Here is an 18,387-nt window from a genome sequence, read left to right on the forward strand (position 1 = left end):
TTTGTCTGTGATTTGTACATATTTAGCATGACACTGGATTGATTAGATGATTTCCTGAAGCCAAAATTTAGTTCTTCAGGGTCTGACTATGGAATTTTTTTAAAAAATACCATGTGCAGTAAGAAGCTGTGCTGGTATTTATCGTTGTCGATTCGTGGTAATTCCAGACTAGGTAGTAGTGGATATTTAAAGAAACTATCACTCAATTTAAGATTTTTAGGAAATACTTGCAGTTTCGTTTTTTTAAATGTGTTTTTTTCCTTATATGTCAGTCCATGATAATTACGTGTATAATGTTATTATTGTCATGTCTTTTGTTATTATTAGACCTTGTACGGGCACAAGGTTTCTCAATAAATACCTAGAATATAAGTTGTACTGTGGCATAATGAATCATCACTTTTCTTTTTCAACATCTCATTACTTTCAGTATAAATCTTCTGGAAGGACCATAAATTAATAGCTGGTCTTAAGTAGCTTTTCTTTTTCCTCAACGTGACAATTTAAAGGATAATAGGATTTTTTTTAGCTTTCTTAAAAAAAACACTCACTTTAAAAGTGAAAGACTTTGCTTTTTGCTTCTGATAATTAGAGTCCCAAATCTGCTCAGATTAGACTAATCTGGACTACCCGTTTGATGTCTTTCACACTGCTCATTACATGTCTTCATTCAGCTTTCTTGCCTCTCTTCCATCAATGCAGCGTGTTATTCCTACCCAGTGGCTTGCAGGAGATGGCTGAAGGAGCTCCACCAAACTCTTTCAGAAGTTTGACCTTATATTTTGAGTTATGTTCTCTCTTTAACATCTGGCAAGTGTGAAATTTTGAAGTTCAGTGTTTTCACTGGGGCGCTGAGCATTCCCTTACATGGTTTCCTGCAAATCTGTTATTTTTCCCCAGCAGAAATGCTGGGACATAAGTGCTGGTCTTCAGCCTGCTTAGCTTTGTGTGAACCCCATGTGCCAAATTTGTAGTGTGTGCCCTGTGGTCGATGAAGTCTGTTTGCTGTGGTGACTGGGATAGCTGCTTCCAGAACTTCCCTACTGAGAGACTTGCAAACAAGCTGGGAAGGCAGTGAGGAAAAAATGACAGCCATGAGGTCAATCCCGCAGCTCTGGCAGTCAGCGTGTGAAAGGGTCCTGTGGTAGCATTGCTGATGATGCTTTGATATTAATCTTGAATACCTCTAAGACGTTCTGTATTATTAAAGTGATGGTGGTGATGTTTATTAATGGTACTGCTAAGGGAAGGTAACGAGACACCTTTGGAGCCCTCTGGTAGAAGTGCTTCGGGATCTCATGCTGTTATTTCCGAAAGAGCATGGTAACAGAGAACATCAGGAGGTCTCAGGAGAAATTAGGCAAGATAATGTGATTGCTGAAAAATTAACACAAGTTGCAGCTGTATGATAAAAGCTTTAAAAAGTTTCTCCAAACCATATAAAGTAAACAGAAAAACTAAAAGCAACTCCCCAGGCAGGACTGAAATAGATGCATTGTATCTGCTGAGGCTTAGTGCCGTGTTATTCAGCATAATTTGAAAGTTACGTTAAAATTTATAGTTGTTTCCAAAAAATTCTTGAAAAACACCTTCAGATTCTGTTTCCTGAAAGTGCAAAAGTTCTGCTAAGTACAGTAGGTTTCCTTGTTTTCATGTGTTAATTCTGGTATTCTAAAAGCGTGCAAATGGCATTTGTCTTTGGATTTACAAAAACTCTGGATATTCAGAGTTTGAATTATTTAAACTCCCACAACACATGCACTTTTGCTTTTCAAGCTTGAGTTATAATTTAATTAAAAACTTCTGGTGCATCGCTAGCTATTTAAATATTAAAATGTTCCATGGATCACTTTCGATTATCTACCGTCATGAAATTCCTGAAGATGTCAGATTTTTAAGATTCCCAAAGTTGCACTTGGAATTGTCTGTTGATGCAAAGGGGACTGTGATAATTACATACATCCATTAGTATCAGCAGAGGAGATAAACTTTGGGGAGGCTTAATGGGCATGTCTCAGTGACAGCTAGCAAAGAACATTTGGCATGATTAAGGATGGATTTGAATGTACTTGAAAATATACTCTCATTATGGACGCCCAGTGGAAGTTGCACTACAAATGTTAAATTCCCCAGAAGAAGAGTTGTGTGGCAGGGAAGCTTTGAAATCCACTGTGGCCGTCATCCAAATTACTCTCTTCTCTTTGTGTCTTTCCGCTGTCAGATTCACTTTGTGATGCCCAACTTGGCTCCCTGCATCTTTGAAAAGAGGCAACCTGTTGGTTTCTGTGTTTCAGATTGTCCGAAGATACATCAAGGACTGGCTTGAAAGGAAGAAGCCTCCATTTGGTGCTATCAGCAGCTGTGTGCTCCTGATGATCATCTACACAACGTTCTGTGATACTTTTGCCAATCCAAATATCGACCTGGATAAATTTAGCTTGATCATAATAGTGTTCATAAGTAAGTTCAGCCTTAAAGCATCTCTTTGTAATGAGCTGTGTGCCCATGTGGAGCTGTGGGGATACTGTCATGGGCATAGAGATTGTACTTTTAAAGCATCTAGTAAACGAGATTACCAGACTTCCGAGGGGCTGGATGCTTTTAGGGGATCAAGTAAGCATTCAGAAAAGGATGAACCCTGCTATTTAGGTGTGCCTGAGATTGCCCAGTGGTCCTTCCTTTCTAAACAGGTAAAGCATTACTTTGGAAAGATTTGGGTTTGAGCTGTTACTCTGAAGCACTGTTATAATTTTTAAACAGTTCTTCCCTAGTATACTATAAACCTAGAAACTAGTTGCAAGCCTGAATGTGTTGATATGTTTCTGTTTCTGTGGATGAACGCATTGTTTACAGAGCTTGTTTTAGAAGCACTCTAGTCATTCAGCCTTAAATAACATACACATGAGAATAGCCTGCTGGTATCCTTGCCATCAGTTAAAAATATACTTGCAGATCACCACCTCCCAGGGAAAGGCAGTGGTATACAGGCGCTGCCTCCTCTCCCAGTAGGGAATTCCCATCTCGCTTTAGACTGTCCAGAGACAGGAGTTTCAATTTGCACGGAGGAGAGGTAACTACAGTATACTTCAGTATAAATCACATCTCATACTCTAAAACTGTTAGATTTCAAGAAATCAGTGCATCACCTACCTTGAAGCGTGTTTGTTTGCACATGCTTCTGCCTAATAAAAATAATTTATTGCTACAAATCCAACTTCCACTGAAGTCACTAGAAAATTTGCCCCTGCCCTTTGTGCATCAGGTCTTAATTCTCTCCTAATTTTGGCAGTTTTTTTGATTATAAAACACTATACATGTGTAAAATAGTACATGGGATTATAAATGGTGTTATATAAATACTTTATTCTGAAAGTGAAGAAGTAGGAAGCAATGCTATGGAGCTTTTTTTCAAAATGGATGAAATACTACTTTGTACAGGCACCTGAGAAGGACACGTCCCAGATGCACTTAAATAGGTGCAGAGTTGTCAGCAAAAAAGGATGACAGAGAAATTTTCAACTCTGACTTAACATGCAGAGAAATTCAAAACTAAGTAATTTTACGTTACTGTGCTGACCACTACTTTGGAAAAAATTATTCTTTTTTAGTTAAAAAGACGTGTTTTTTCTTGAAAAGTTGGTGTAGAGTGTTGCTTCCATTGCCCTTTTTGGTCTTTATTGCTTTTCAAGACAACTCTGCATTTGTGCCATGTGTAATTATATGTACCATTTGTCATGCAATGCCCTGAAAATCACTATGTATACATTTACGTTGCCATTGTGCATAACTGGAATTTCTTAGTAAGAATATTAACATAAGCATTGAATCTATTTGGAAGATATTAGACAATTGGTTTTTTTTCCCCTAAAATATTTATAAAACCAAAACCCGAGGAAGTTTTGGAGATGGATATGCACATTGTATTCTAGAAAAAGTTTCTGTATCACCTTTGGATGTGTTGGCTGGATGCATGTATTGTGTTACACCAGGAAGTGAAATTAGCATGAGGAGTTTGAGATGAAACTGCATTTTTTAGTCTGCTGATTAATGTTTTTGTGTAATTTTTATATTACTATTCTAGCTACGGCATGTATGCACAAGGACTAATTGGTAGCAAAACATGTTTATTGCTTTACAGAATTATATGTATTAAGGGATTGGTTTTTTCTGTGCCTGTTAAACTAATGTACTTAGTTGCAGAAAAATTGTAATTCAGGAACAATGGATTGCTTCCTAGTTCTTGAAGGAAGAATTAAGTACATGCTGAGGTGACATTTATACGTTCTAGGAAATGTATTTAAGAGAATAGAAAATGTCACTGGTAATAGCTAATATCCCTGCCATGTTTCCCAGTTGTAAACTGGGGTCAAAATCAAATGTATTGTCCTGACTTGTGCTATGTTATGGGATACCTTAGTCTTATTGCATTCACAAGTTTTGCAAGGGAAAGGGAGAGGACCCACCCTAGATTCTACTGCAAGTAAAAGCCCTTCCCCCATAACCCACAAACACACAGAAAAGGTTGTGCAGGTCACAGGGTTTCTCCTCCAGTTCTGTGGGAGTTCCTGTGCTCTGGCGTGACGCTCAGCCTCTGCAGTCCCAACTGCACAGCGGGGAAGCCACTGGCTTCTCCCCACGTCTCTGCAGTCCAAGGGTGGGCTCTGTGCATCCCACAGCACTTGTGGGTGTCAGCAGAGCTGGCAGAGAGGAGAGCTCCCCTCAGGACGCTCAGAACTATCTGCACTTACAAAGCTGACTGAGCTTGAACGAAAGCTGCTTTGTTTGATGTGCACTGCCCAGTTCAGGAATTAGCCTTTGTCTCAGAGAGGATTAAAATGTCTGTGATGATCTTCTCTTACCCTCACCATGGATCATGATTAATATACCCAGGGTTGAGAGTATTTATTTTGATCGCATTTACACACTGTACTTCCTCCTGTAAGATGGAAAGTCTAAATAACCAGCATCCAGAGCATGTCTGACAGATTTTATGATGTCAACCAATTAAGCAAAGCTAGTGCAAAGAGATGTGCAGCATTGCACTAGTGACCTTTCCTACCATCAAGAAATACTTGATTCAGAGGAGTTAGCCCAGGAAGAAAAACATTAGTTCTGGTTTTCCTCCACATAATGATACATATTGTTCTTCCAGACAGTTTTTAAAGGTTTTCTGTCATTGGATTTCTCTGGATAGACTTGGTCCAGCCTTGCTTCTGACCTGTACTATGGGGACAAAAGGCATGTACACAGCAATTGCAATTGTGCTCTAATTTTAACTTGTTTCTCTTTCAGTATTTTCTGTTCAGATGAGCTTCATGTTTTTGACTTTCCTCTTCTCCACAAGGTAATTGAATGAGCTGAATAACAACCCTTGAATATTTCTTTTGTGTAATATCTGTAGTTTGGGTGATACAGTCTATGCAAATATGTAAAGGCAGGTTTCTGAATAGGGGTGACCTCATTTTGGTATTTCATATTGTTCTTACTGCATTTTCTCTGTTAGACTTTCATAGGCTAAGAGAGCAGGACCTGAATTCTGTCCTTTCTCATGTGTTAATTACAGAGTTGTTAAATCTCAATCAATCACTGCTATACCTCATCCACTGAAAAAAATGGATTTGCACAGATGTCACTGAAGGTATAATTTGCCCTGCAGACATGCTGATGACATATGAGAGAGAGAACTCAGTTTGACTTTTTACATCTCAAGATACATTTGCTGGGCTGGCAATTCACTCTTCTGTGTATATGTCAAATTTGTTACATTTATGTGGTGATTCTTAAAAGACAGTTGTCCTGAGCTAATGTTTGGTAGAGCTATTTTTTTTTCCTTTTTAAATATCAGTAAGGAAAGACTGTCGTACATTCACTTCTCAGAAAATAGTACTGTGAGAATGATATTAGCCAGTGGCTTAGTGCATCACTTGGGCTGGTTGGAGTCTCCACCATTGTTCTCTCTCTTAGACTTACTGGAGTATTTGTCTTAACTGCACTCTGCTGAATGGAAAGTGCCACAATCCAGACATATACTTTATATAAGTTACACAATATCTGTAAGGGAGAATCACAAAGAAGAGTATGATGTCTTAAAGCTATTTGGGCTTTTTTAGTGCCACAAGAAAATTCTTCTGTGGCAAGATAATATCCTGGCCTTAAAAGGCATTTTTAAGTAACCTTTGAACTGCTAGACCTAACCTAGGGGGAAGTTATGTCCGAACTGTGAAATCTAAATTGCCATAAGTAGAAACCAAGTCAGTATGGGAGATATTTAGAATCTCATAGAATTACTCCTAATGTGGACCAAAGGGTGATCCATTGGCTAGTTATGTATCTCTCTCACTATGTCATTTTCCCACCCTTCCTGGCCTTAGTCCCAATGAGTTAACTCTTAGATGCAGTTTTTCTCTGAAGTAGAAGCTAACTCCATATTCTAAGCAGTGCTCGTAGTGTAGACTCAATATGCTATCTAAACTGAGTATTTTTTAAATATCACATACTAGGAGAAGAAATTGTAAGTCGTTCTCTCTCTTTTTTTTTTTTTATGGAGTCAAGCTGGCTATTGCTGTGATACAGCATAACCTTGGCTGGAATAAAGTTGTGTCCTACACACCATGTGTTCAGAATTCCATTCCTTCATATGGGAGTGTATTCATTAGAGAGTTTGCCACAACTGAGAAACAATTCTACTTTAAAAAAATAAATCAAACATTACTGTTCATTTATGGGTAGAATTATTTCTGTCACTAGACCTGATCAAAGTGATGTGAACGTGTATATAGATCCTCAAAGTAATATATTTGATCGATGTTGTTTTAAGAAGGTTTTTGTTATCAGAGGTTATTAAAACTCTTTTATTTTCTAGGAATAACTCTACTTTCACACCAGCAGACACAGTGGCTATCGTCTTCTGTTCCACACACAAATCCCTCACCCTGGGTAAGTCAGGAGATAAGCCTATGAGCAAAACATCAATAACATTCATACCTTGCTTTGTTGAAAAAAATAAGGTTTTAGTCGCTGTTTTTTCTGCTTAAATGGTTTTGGTTTTAGTGTGACAAGTAATGCTAACAGTATGATACTAATAGTAGGATAATATTCTTGCACAGATAAAATAACTGCTTATTACAGGGCAGAGAACAGTCTTCTCAGCTGAGATTTTAGTGGTAATGGAGTAAGACCATCTTATTTGTGGAAGGTGGATTTTTCATTCTGTTTTTATTCTGTTCTGTTGCCTAATCCAATATTGATAAAATTTCAGATTTGTTACTGAAAAGATTGTAAGGTTTATCTGCCCAGTTTCACAACAACATCTTACACCTTAAACCTGAGATGTGTAAGTGAATATCAAAGGATATAGTGTATTCAGAAATCACAAATAGACAATACTTTTGCTTAACATGAGCAAAATGTATGTGTTTAAGTCTGCAGATATTTTGGATAGTTGTATTTCTTAGAATTCATTTCTCAAAACATCACTGAGATATTTGTCACTTATGACCCCTTAGTGATAATAAGATGTTCTGATGTGTATTCACAGAACACTGTTAATCAGATACACTTACAGCCACTTGCTACTGGTTCATCCATTATGTTCAGTCAGTGAAACGACTGGACTGTTTTTCAGAATATGAAAACAAACATTTGGTAAAGCATATATGACTCAATACATGCCTTTTCAAGACTGTATCTGTCAAAGAGGAACACACCTAGCGTTGATAACAAAGGTAAGAACTCAGCCTGAAGCAGAGGAAGAACAAGCTGGGACTTAGGTGAGATGTTTTCCAAGCCAGTTTGATACAGCAAAACTCGCCTCAGGGTTCTTTGCTTCAGCCAGGCCTGTGCTGCAGAACTGTTAGCAAGTGCCTTTGAAAGTCTGTGAGAAGTGAAGGAGTTCCTGGAAGACAAGTCAAACATAATGCCTCTTTTTTCATGATGGAAACAAGGAGGGGATGAGGAAGTATAGGTCAGTGAGTTTAACTTCATTGTGTAGGAAACTGCTGAACCAAATAATTAAATAAATTATTATACCAGTATAGGAAGAACAGGAAAATGAGTAGCAGCCCCATAGCTTTGTCAAATGCATATCATACTAAACTAACCTAATTTCCTGTCACACAAGGTCCTGTGGGTTGCAGAGAAGTAACAAAACTTGTATGACTTGAGAGTGCTACAGCTTTTGACATTTGCACAATGTTTTGGGCTCCACAATACAAAAATTATGTGGAATAACTGGGAAGAGATCAGAGGAGAGTGCCGTGAATGATCGTAGACCTCAAAAATGTGAACCCAGAGGAAGATTGAAACAATTGGGATTGTTGAGAGAAGACAGCTGAAATGCAGTAGTGATCTTCAAATGCATTAAAGGTTAATGCAAAGAAGGAAGAAAGTAACTCTGTCACAGTAGACTTTGTAAAGCGAGTGACTTGGTTAAAATGATGATGATTTAAGTTAACCATCAGGGAAACCTGTCTAATGCAAAACAGTTTAGCTTTGGAATGTGTTGCCTATTGATGTCTTCAATCTCCTATCATTGTAGAGAAGCCTCAGACAGAAATTAAATAGTTAGAGTCGATCCTGCCTTGGAGCAGAACACAGATTAAATGACATTAGATCTTTTTCAGCCAAACTGAAGCTTCCACTAATAAATGAACTTGTATTCAGGACAGTTACACTTACATTTGTAGAAAGCAGCTGCACATGTAAGTCATAATGTGCTACCATGCTTGGTATTTGGAGGTTTATATAAACCTAGGACACAACTGTGATACTACAGAACAAAGACTGGAGATGCTGGTTGTGTTTAACAGCACATATGTTTAAGTTTCCCCTTCCCTCCCCAGTGAAAACAGTTATATATATGCTCTGTTGAATATTACTGTAGCTTGTCATGACACTAAGAAAATAAGCAGAAAGCCTTTTTTAAAAATTCAAGTCCTGGAGGAGGCTTGCCATCACCCAGAAAAAGATGAGGACTGTTCATTTCTTTTACTCACCCTGCCAAGCATTCTCATGCAGCCTGTCTTGACCTGAACTCTATGCACACAGCTGAGTCATTTCACTTTTCTTCTGCCACTATGCTCCATTTTTATGGTTTTTTGTCCCTTTAGAAGAACTTGGTTCAAGATTCCTATCTCCCTTGACTTTCTGGCTCACATTTCCCCAGTTCTGAGCTACTGCTCTCATTAGCATAGCCCCAGGAGTCAGGTTTTGTATTTTGCACCTTTCTTTGCCCAAGTACACCAGCAAAAATACTTTGGCCACCTTGACTTCAAGGCGTCCTGCAGCTTCTCCCCAGCCATACATACTTTTTTCCCTAATACAGATGTCTCATGACTAAGTGTGCAAGTTGAAGTGAAACAGGTAGATGCTGGAATGCAGCACTGCAGGGCTGTCTCTTGGCTACAGACCGTTCTGTTTGTCAGCTTCAGGACAGACTGCTTTACAGTCATCCTGGAAGAGGGATGGGGAAATGCTCCTTTTGGCAGTATCTAGGAGCCCATCCTTGGTAAGCCTGAGGTCCCTGCCACTCCTGTATGCACCCCTACACCATGTATGTGCTATGTAGGTGTGCCCACTGTGTATCGGATTCAGGCTGACTGGTTTTGGGACCATTAATATTTTACTCTGTTTGGTGTTAGTACCAGTTCCAGATAAGGTAGAGCTGTATGAGGACACATTTGTAGGAAAATAAGGAGGATCGAGTTTTACAAAGCTGCAGAGTGACACGATGTGCCCCCAAAGCTGATGATGTCAATAGGAATGTTAATCAGAGCAGGTAGCATTTTTTCCTTCACTGAAGAGTGGAAGTGGAATAGATCTAATTTATTTTTAAGGCTTAGCCATTTCTGAATGGCACTTAAATCTTTCCACAGAACACTCTTGTCCACCCTGATCTCAGCAGCAACAAGACAAACACAGGCATTTTGACCCTTACTCTTTTGTTGTTCTGGCACATTTCTACTTGTCCCTAGGTGTTTACTATAAACCATGCAACAAGAGATGTCCTGTTCGCTTATAGTGGAGAGAGCTTTTCCCTCTCCCTCTGTCACTGCAATGCTTGAAAGCACAAACACGGCTCAGGGTCTCATTTCACATCCGTTGTGGAGCGTGGTAGTGTCTAAGTGACCGCCCAACACTCGTTCTTTCGCTTTGCAACTGATTTCTCTCAGCTTGGCAGGTGAAACTCCAAATAGGTACGTCTGGCCCATTCCCTGGGGAGCTTAGAATGGCACAGACTAAAGTGGGAGAAGAGCTGACAGCTTTAAAGCTTTAGAAGTGGTAATAGGAGAGGCACGAGAAGACTTTTGTAAGTCACTTTCTCCCACACCATATTATGAAACCAACTAATTCCCATGCAGTGCATGCTCATGAGGCCAACTGCCACTTCCACTGTTGAATCCATGAATAAGTGCTTGCTCTGCACGGAGATGAGTGCTGGTCCCATATGCTGGGTTTTATTTTGTAGACAGAAGAGTTGACACACTTTTTGTCTCAAAGATCAGAGTGCAGGGCGTGTTTGTGTAAGGACAAATTACACAGGGTAGGTGCCTTTGTGTTCCTTAGTTAGGAACATAAGCTGTATTTCTGTGTAGAGGTGGGGGCTTTGGCAGGTTTTTGAACACAGGGCATCACATATGCAGAAAAACTAATGTTTATTTCTATTTCACCTAATGAGTCGAGCAGGATATAAACTTAAAAGGAGCCAGGATAAATACAGTATCCACAATGCCCTCTGGCATTTTCACCCACACTTTGTTCTCTTTCTCTCCCTCTCCCTGCTCACATATATGCACAGTACATGTGAGCACACACATATGCGGACATTTGATGCATGGCTTTTATTAGTGCATTTGCCATTGATTGATTAGTACTTAGTATTAGTACTTCTTCTATTGATTGATTGCAGATGAAGTGACTATTTGACCTTTAATTATGAGCCTTGCTATTGAAAATGACATTGAGCTATGGCTTCACATAATCCATCTGGAAAGCCCGACATGATGCCATTCCCTGGAGTTCATTCAGTGAGAAAAGAAGAGGCCTCAAGGAAGTGCAAAGCTATCACTGTGGCTCATTTAAAAAATACTGCAGTTGTTGCTTGCACTTACACAAAAGTTGCAGCCAAATACAGAACATTATTTTATTTTTTTTTTCAGAGGGTGAATTTCTGGCTAGAAGTTACAACTCTAAAATACAGGATTGTCAAAAAATATATTCACTTTAAGTCTTGGTATTTACTATGTAAAATTAGTTTATCAGCAAAAATCAGAGTATTGCTACCTGTTTTGGCTATCACAAGGGCAAATATTAATACAGTACATAAGATGAACAGCAGATTGGTAAAACAAAACAGAACAAGAATAATAACCCCACCTTATAATAAGATCAGGGTATTGTTTGTGATGGAGAGTGTATTTTTCCTCATTTGGATTTAACAAAGTAGCAGTTCTTTCACCATGGAATTCTGAAAGTAATGCAATCAAAGTTTCTAGGCTACAAAATACTTTCAGGAAAGAATAGAGTTCATTTTAGAAATAAAAACCAAAACACTTACTTTCTCTTGTGTTGTTTTAATTTAATTCAGATTGATTTTTTTTTAAATACTCAGCTTCTTACTGCATGAGTAGACAACTGGTAGTATTTGAACAACTCTTAAAAGACCTGGTGTGCTGCACAAGTAGGTTCAGAGACAACTCAATTGTCTGTGAGGAGTTTACAGCCCGTACCTTCCCCCAGGCTCCCCAGCTGCACAGTGTGTCAGGGTGCATCATGTTCACATATAGCTCCAATCTGCTCACAGTTACCTGTAGTTTGCTCATGCTTTCTACAGATAGCTCCATATAAAATTTTTCAGGATAAATAATATATTGAAATGCTGTACTAATCAAGTGCGGGCTCTTCTTATTGTGTTGTGATAATCACCTTTCACCTTTAAATAGAAAAATGCCAAAATGTTCTAACTCATGTTAAGATAAAAGGTGGATAATGTTGATTTTAAAAAGGAGGCATCTCTTAATAATTCTGTAATAAAAAGTGAGTTGGCAGATCGGATACATTGCCCTGAGTATTCAGGCTATTCTCTGGTATTCTTGAAATATGGTAGTTTTTCTCTGCTCTTGGCAGAGAACTGTTCTCTAAGGCAGTTATTCATCAAGGTACTAATTGTGACAAGCTATAAAAGTGTGAATAGTTCCTCTGACTTTTACATAAAGCTATAGAAAATAGTCACGGTTATTGCTCTCTGAAAGTTTTCAAGAGTAAGACTCTTGATGCTGTCTTTTACTTTCAGAGCTTTCCTATGAGTGTTGAACAGCAGACATGATTGCTGGCATCCTGTTGTATTTCTTGATGTTACTAGTGCTTGAGTTTGCATATTGTATCTTTTACAGACTTTTAGTCTCATTGCTTCCCCAGATGTCTGATAGGGTGTTGTATGTAAAAATGATCTGGCTACTCCTCCACCTAGAACTGGTGGGTGCTGGCCCTTGGGGCAGAAGGGAGGCTGATGGGAGGAATATGCTTCAAAAAATTGGTGTCTTCTGAAGGCTGTGTCTGTACCCCTCACCACTGCCAGAGAGTTAGATATTCTCCCATTCCTGCTTCTGGGATCCCGCAGAATTGGGCTTAGTGACTTAGTTTTGATACAGGGATTCTTTGGGCCAATATGAAAACTTTTTGTCATCACTTCAGTCTTTGCCCAGCACTTGCCCGTGAGGAGCAGCAAGTGATTGGCTGGGCTTTTTCCTCAGCTCTGTAATTCCCCTCTCTGTCTCTGGAATATAAGAACCCAGGGATTTGTGTTACATGAGAAATACAGTGGAGAGAGCAAAAGCAAAAGCACCTGGATCTACTGCACTTTCTCTCTCTTTCTTTTGCAGGACAGCTTGAGGACAGGTGGATCACATTTCCTAGCTCAGCAGTCTTCTAGAACCAACATTTGGTTATTACCAAACAGTATTATTATTTAGGTTATTACCAAGTAATTGCCATGTCTTCTTTCTCAGTAGACCCCAAATAATACCTGGGAAATGCTATTACCTTTTTTCAATACAGCTGCAAAACCATGGTTTTATATATATAGTTTACTCAATATATATAGCTATGTAATATGTTATATAGATATGTTTTTATATATATCAGAATATAAGCAAACTGAAGTACAGACAGAGGATTTCTGTAACTTGGAATAGGGTGAGTGTTCTGCAGAGACAAATCTGCTCTGAGCTGAGATGCCATCTTCATGTGTAAACATTTCTGTAATACTTAATCCACCACTTACTTTGAGGGGGCTGTTTTCACAAGAAGTCAAACTGGCCATTTGGAGTAGGCTGGGGTTGCTGGGGTAGTCTGTGCCAGAGCATCTCTAATATTTTCCCTTGTTACTTATACATGGCTGGCCCCACATGATATTTGCCTCTTTCAGACCGGAGCATCCCTAGGGGCTGTACTTTCAGGAGGGAAATGTGCTGGCAGGCCAGTCTGGAAGCAGGAAATGGCATAGTCCAGTGAGTTACAGTGGCATAGAATACCTGACTCTCCTTTGGTTTTTAACCACAAATATCACAGTCTAGTATATCTAATCTGTTGCAGTTTACTCGATTTTGACCTCTCTGTGATTCAAGAAGGGGAAATACTAGAGTAAATTAGGGAATCTCCTTTCTTTTCTGACCTGAAACATATGTTTCTTTGATTAGACTTAGAATGTGGCAAGAAATTCTGTACCAGCTCCCAGGGCTTCCTTTTCATCTGTATAGGTTTTTTATTAATATTTAGAAAGTTTGCCTCCAGCAGTACTAAAATGTGCATCAGAGGACAACAGTTGTTTACTGTGTTTGAACTGAAGAATCTCACCCAGGAGATCTCATTCACTTGAAGTTTACATCTCTCAATCTCGACTTGCAGAAAGAGATCGATGAATAACAATTGTCATTTCAGAGTTGCACCTCTCCAATTATTTATTTGGTTGTGTGTCTTTCCAGATGTACACATAATTGGATCAGACACTAAAAACCAGATTGCAGGTTTTTAATGACAGCAAGCTCATACCTCTTTATAATGAAATAAAAAAAAATAAACACACATATCCATCTGTAAAATGATAATGACACAAGAGCTCTCCCTCCCTACCAAAACCAGTTAAAGTTAATTTATCTACTTTAAGAAACTACATTATATTCAGCAGATAGCTGACAGGTTACCCTTGGGAAGATCCATGTTTGGACATGACTCAAGATATTTTTTTTTTACCTCAAGCTGGCAGAGGCTACAAGTGTCACCCATACTAAAGCTGGTGAGTATTGAAGATGATGTTGAGTCTCCCTGAGAGAGTTGCATCTACATTTGCTGCTCTCAGTGCACCTTCTGGCAGCCAGTCTGAGCTGCTGACTCCAGACACTTCCAAAGCAGTGGGTGCGAAGATGTGAAAAATCAACAGCAGGGGCAAAATTTAGAAATCTCCTGTTACAGGACAGTTTGGTAGTCTGCAGGAGGGATCCACCTCTAAAAGCTGCCGTGACCACTGTGAACACGTAACACTTGTCTGCAGAGTTTTAGAATAGGAAATAATATCCCTCAGTGTTTTTAGGAGGGAGCTGTTTTCTCAAAATGCCTTCCCTAATGGAGCATTAAGCTTTTCTGGCCTCGTATCTCCTTTTCTTGGCCACAGAAATCAGATGAAGAGTGGAAAAATTATGCTGGTATTCCTAACAAATGTTTTTTTCTTTAGGAAATGTTTTCCCTGTTTATCATTTATAATGAATTTGTGTTTCATGTTTTCCTTTGCATCAAGGTTTCAGGTGGTAAAAAGCTTTAAAAAAAATATAATTAAAAGATACCATGAAACAGGTTGTCCCTGCTTACAAATATAAGAACAACTATAAAGCATGTTTTTACTGGCTTTTTTAACAATATGTTTAAATAAAATCCATACAACCAAAACTTTAATGCTGAGAAATCTTAGCCTCAGCTCTGTGTGGAGAGGGCAGTAATGTTCAAGGAAATAGTCAAATTAATGTTATCTCAACTTCATGTTTTTAGGACACTTGTCAATCTTTGTCCAGAATTCCTTTCATTAGTAGTTCTCACCTATTAAACCTTCAAAAAATGTTGGCTACAAGAATTATAGAGAGAAGGGAAGGAAGTTTAAATTCTGTTCATTTGAACTTCGATAGTCAATTTGTAATTTACCTTGTGCCTTGAGTAAGTGATGTGTATGAAGAGTGAGCTGATATCCAAGCAGTAATAAAAGCATTGAAGTGTGAGTATCAGCTTGCAACATTGCTATGCCCACATTGTGATGCCAAATTAAGGGTAAGTCACATATAAAATATGACTTACAATGGTTCAAATAATTCTTGAATTCCCTGTTAAGTAATTGCTACTACCATCATATTGTCAGACAGGTGGAGGTGTTTGGAGTCTGAGGCACTAGTCTTCAGTTGTTGGTGTTAAATGTTTCATTGTTAGCAGCTGGTAAGATTGCCTGTGTTGTTCATTAAACATCACTTCCAATCTGAGTGCAGCCTTTGAAAACCCAGAAATAGACAAACTCTACTTTCTTTCTTTTCCTCCCAGCTTTTACAGTTTTACTTACTTAAAACTTTGATAGTATCAAGATGTGCTGTTCCCTGGTAACTGTACTTACGTTGCACTTGAATTACTGATCTCTGTGATGAATATAGTGAGCCAGTTACCTGAAGAAAAAGAATTAGTGAGAGCATTCAAAGCATATTAGATTCTCCTTCTTCACTTAAATGTTAGACCAGTCCAGTTTCGTATAACATAGTGTAAATTCTTGCATCCCAGCATAACTATGGCCAATATATGACCACATCACTGATTCGGTGCAGAGCCTTCCCAGTAATTCTAGTCCTGCAAAAGAGGTAAATCACTTAATGTAATGCGAGGGCATGATGGATATTCAGATAAATCATTATTCTTTCCCAAGGAGAAGGATGAAGGTGAAAATGTTTTTGAAGATTAGGGTCTGTGCAGACCTCCAGACTGAGCTGGGACAAGCCTCCATTTTGCAGTTTTCCCCTGCATTTCTTCCAGACTCCCTTAATGTCTCACAGTCCCTTGTGAAATCTCCCTCTCAGACGTTTGTTTTTACCACTTTGTGAGCATGTTTTTTGCTTTCCATTACACTTGTCACTGACCTGAAATATGAAAATGTACTGAAAAAAAAGTCTTTATTCCCTGAAAATATTTTAAGCACAAGTCTTCCTACAGCATGTATGAGGGCAAAAAGACACAGTTTTCCCTCTACTGTAATGGGATTTCCTGTTACATTGGAAGGTACTTTCTTTGGTTGAAATGGGAATACTCAGTAGCAAGCAAATACTTGTATTGTTATGTGTTATCAAATATTATTCAGCTATTCCCATACCTGAAAGAAACTGGTCCTGAGGGAAGCACATTCAACTTGAATTCAGGGCATGCCTTGGGGAGGGCATAGATGGAGGAAAAAGAATCCATAATAAGTTAATCTGTCAAAAGCATCTTCTCCTGTCGTGATCCCACTATGTCGTAACAGAGTCTGAATGGGGGCAAGGAACATCATCTATCCCTCGTTAGCCTTCACTGAGGGCAGGAATAGTGTATGAACTTCTGTCTTCTTAAAACTAACCATAGCAATGATTTGTCTGGGAAGAAACAGGAAAGCCCTTAAGAAAGGGTTAGAATGAGATTAGCAGCAACTTGCTGTTCTGGTAGCTCTCTGCATGAACAACTTTTTTCTGATCCTCTAAACTGGACTTTACCTGACCCTCACCACACTTTCCCACCATGCAGTCACTGGGCTGCATGCAGTGCTATTCTGAAACTTGGCAGTAAAATTTCAGATGCTTATTTGGCACTCTCTTTGCATCCTAAGTTCAGAACCCCCCTGCTCTGGCAGCTCAGAGGCAGTTTAATGCAATATATGCCCCTCTTTACAGGCCTTTTCTTAGTTGAAAAAAGAAAGAGGTATTTGACCAATAACGTTTTCTTCACATCTACCCCTGAGAGGATCCTCCAGAAACAGAGTAGCATGGAGAGCATCAGAGAAGCTGCCATCATACACTTGATTCATTTTGTATATTGCACCTGGAGATTGTGGCAATTGAGAGTTCTGAAATGCATAGATGAGTAGAAGGAAGAGGTGAAAATCCAGAGGCTAAGGCTTTTCTTCCAAGTATTTCCACTGCCTCTCTGTGAGGGTTCTTTGGTGTTCTGATTCCTGAATGCTGGGTGGTTCCACAGCCCTAGTGATGACCTCTTTGCTTTGCCCCAAATCTCTTTTCCTGAGAACAAATGCTGCAGCATTTTGTGTTGTGGAATGTGTGTCAGTAATGTAGGCAGTAAAGTTTTAGGATAAATTGTTATGAAGACACTGAAGAGAAAAAACCTATACAGTGAAGTATGTAAGTAGAGCATCTAGCAATAATTCTGCTTTGGGTGTGAGAGATAATGGCCTGTGTTTCAGTGGTAATAAAAATGTTCTATTAAGTTCTCTGAACCCATTGCAATGTGATAGAAAACAGCAAATGATGAAACAGTGCTTTAAGGGGAGCTTACACATCCAGTGAGCATAAAATAAACATATTAAAATAGAAAAAAACCCCCTGATTTCCAGTACTTATTGTTTTATCACTTCCATCATGGGTATAGGATAAAAGAAAACTCTTACTTGCTTGTTAGAAGAAGAAAGCTCCTACTTGAAGTTCTTACTTGGCAGATGTCAGTTGAAAGCTCTGCTAAGGAATATGCTGCAATGTCAAACTCTGTTGGGTAATTTTAGACAAATGTGTCATGTGTGACATGGAAATATGGCATGCTGTACATTAGTGATTTCCCAAGTGTTTGGATCAGGTAGTAATGTGCTGAGAAAGTGCTCTTTATCTCTCCACACTGTGTACTTGTATAGCAGTGGGGAAAGGCTTTTGGTAGAAATTACTTTAGTCAGAAAAAGAATCCATTTACAATATGTGCCTTCTAACATCTTTCAGACAATGCATTGTATTAAAGAGGCATTTTTTGATTAATGTTTTATAAACATTTTTCAGCATGACAGCTTAAAGTCCCTGTAAAATTGTAAATGCGTGCATAGTGCTCACTTCCATAAAGTCAAATGCCATCTCATAAAGTCTAGTTGGATCCTGTCAGTGACAGTGACACAGAATCAGTACCTTGGAGCATTAAAATTAATTTGCTTCATTTATATTACTGCGGTGATAGCTAGATGAAAAGAGTCCTATATTTAAATTATCTTAAAAATACCTTCAAATATTTTAGGGTTTTTTATTATTATTATTTTACAGTTAACTAAATGTAGTGAAGCGCAGCATAATATTTTCATGGGCCTTTTAAGAAGGTGACTACGAAATGAGAGAGTAGCAAAGGGGAAAG

General features: G+C 38.7%; 1 protein-coding gene across 2 annotated transcripts in view; it reads left to right on the forward strand.

The window, feature by feature from the left end:
* Nucleotides 1-18,387, forward strand: part of SLC10A7 (solute carrier family 10 member 7) — a 147,084-nt gene that overhangs the window by 116,904 nt on the left and 11,793 nt on the right. For both annotated transcript variants that reach the window (XM_051790983.1, XM_051790982.1), the window contains 3 exons: nucleotides 2,295-2,460; nucleotides 5,293-5,344; nucleotides 6,863-6,936. In XM_051790983.1, the coding sequence (XP_051646943.1) occupies nucleotides 2,295-2,460; nucleotides 5,293-5,344; nucleotides 6,863-6,936 (292 nt within the window). The remainder of the gene's footprint in view (nucleotides 1-2,294; nucleotides 2,461-5,292; nucleotides 5,345-6,862; nucleotides 6,937-18,387) is intronic.

This window comes from Manacus candei, unplaced genomic scaffold, assembly GCF_025592945.1.
Source record: "Manacus candei isolate 608988 ecotype Guabito, Panama unplaced genomic scaffold, ASM2559294v1 h1tg000028l, whole genome shotgun sequence".
In the NCBI taxonomy this organism is placed as follows: domain Eukaryota; kingdom Metazoa; phylum Chordata; class Aves; order Passeriformes; family Pipridae; genus Manacus; species Manacus candei.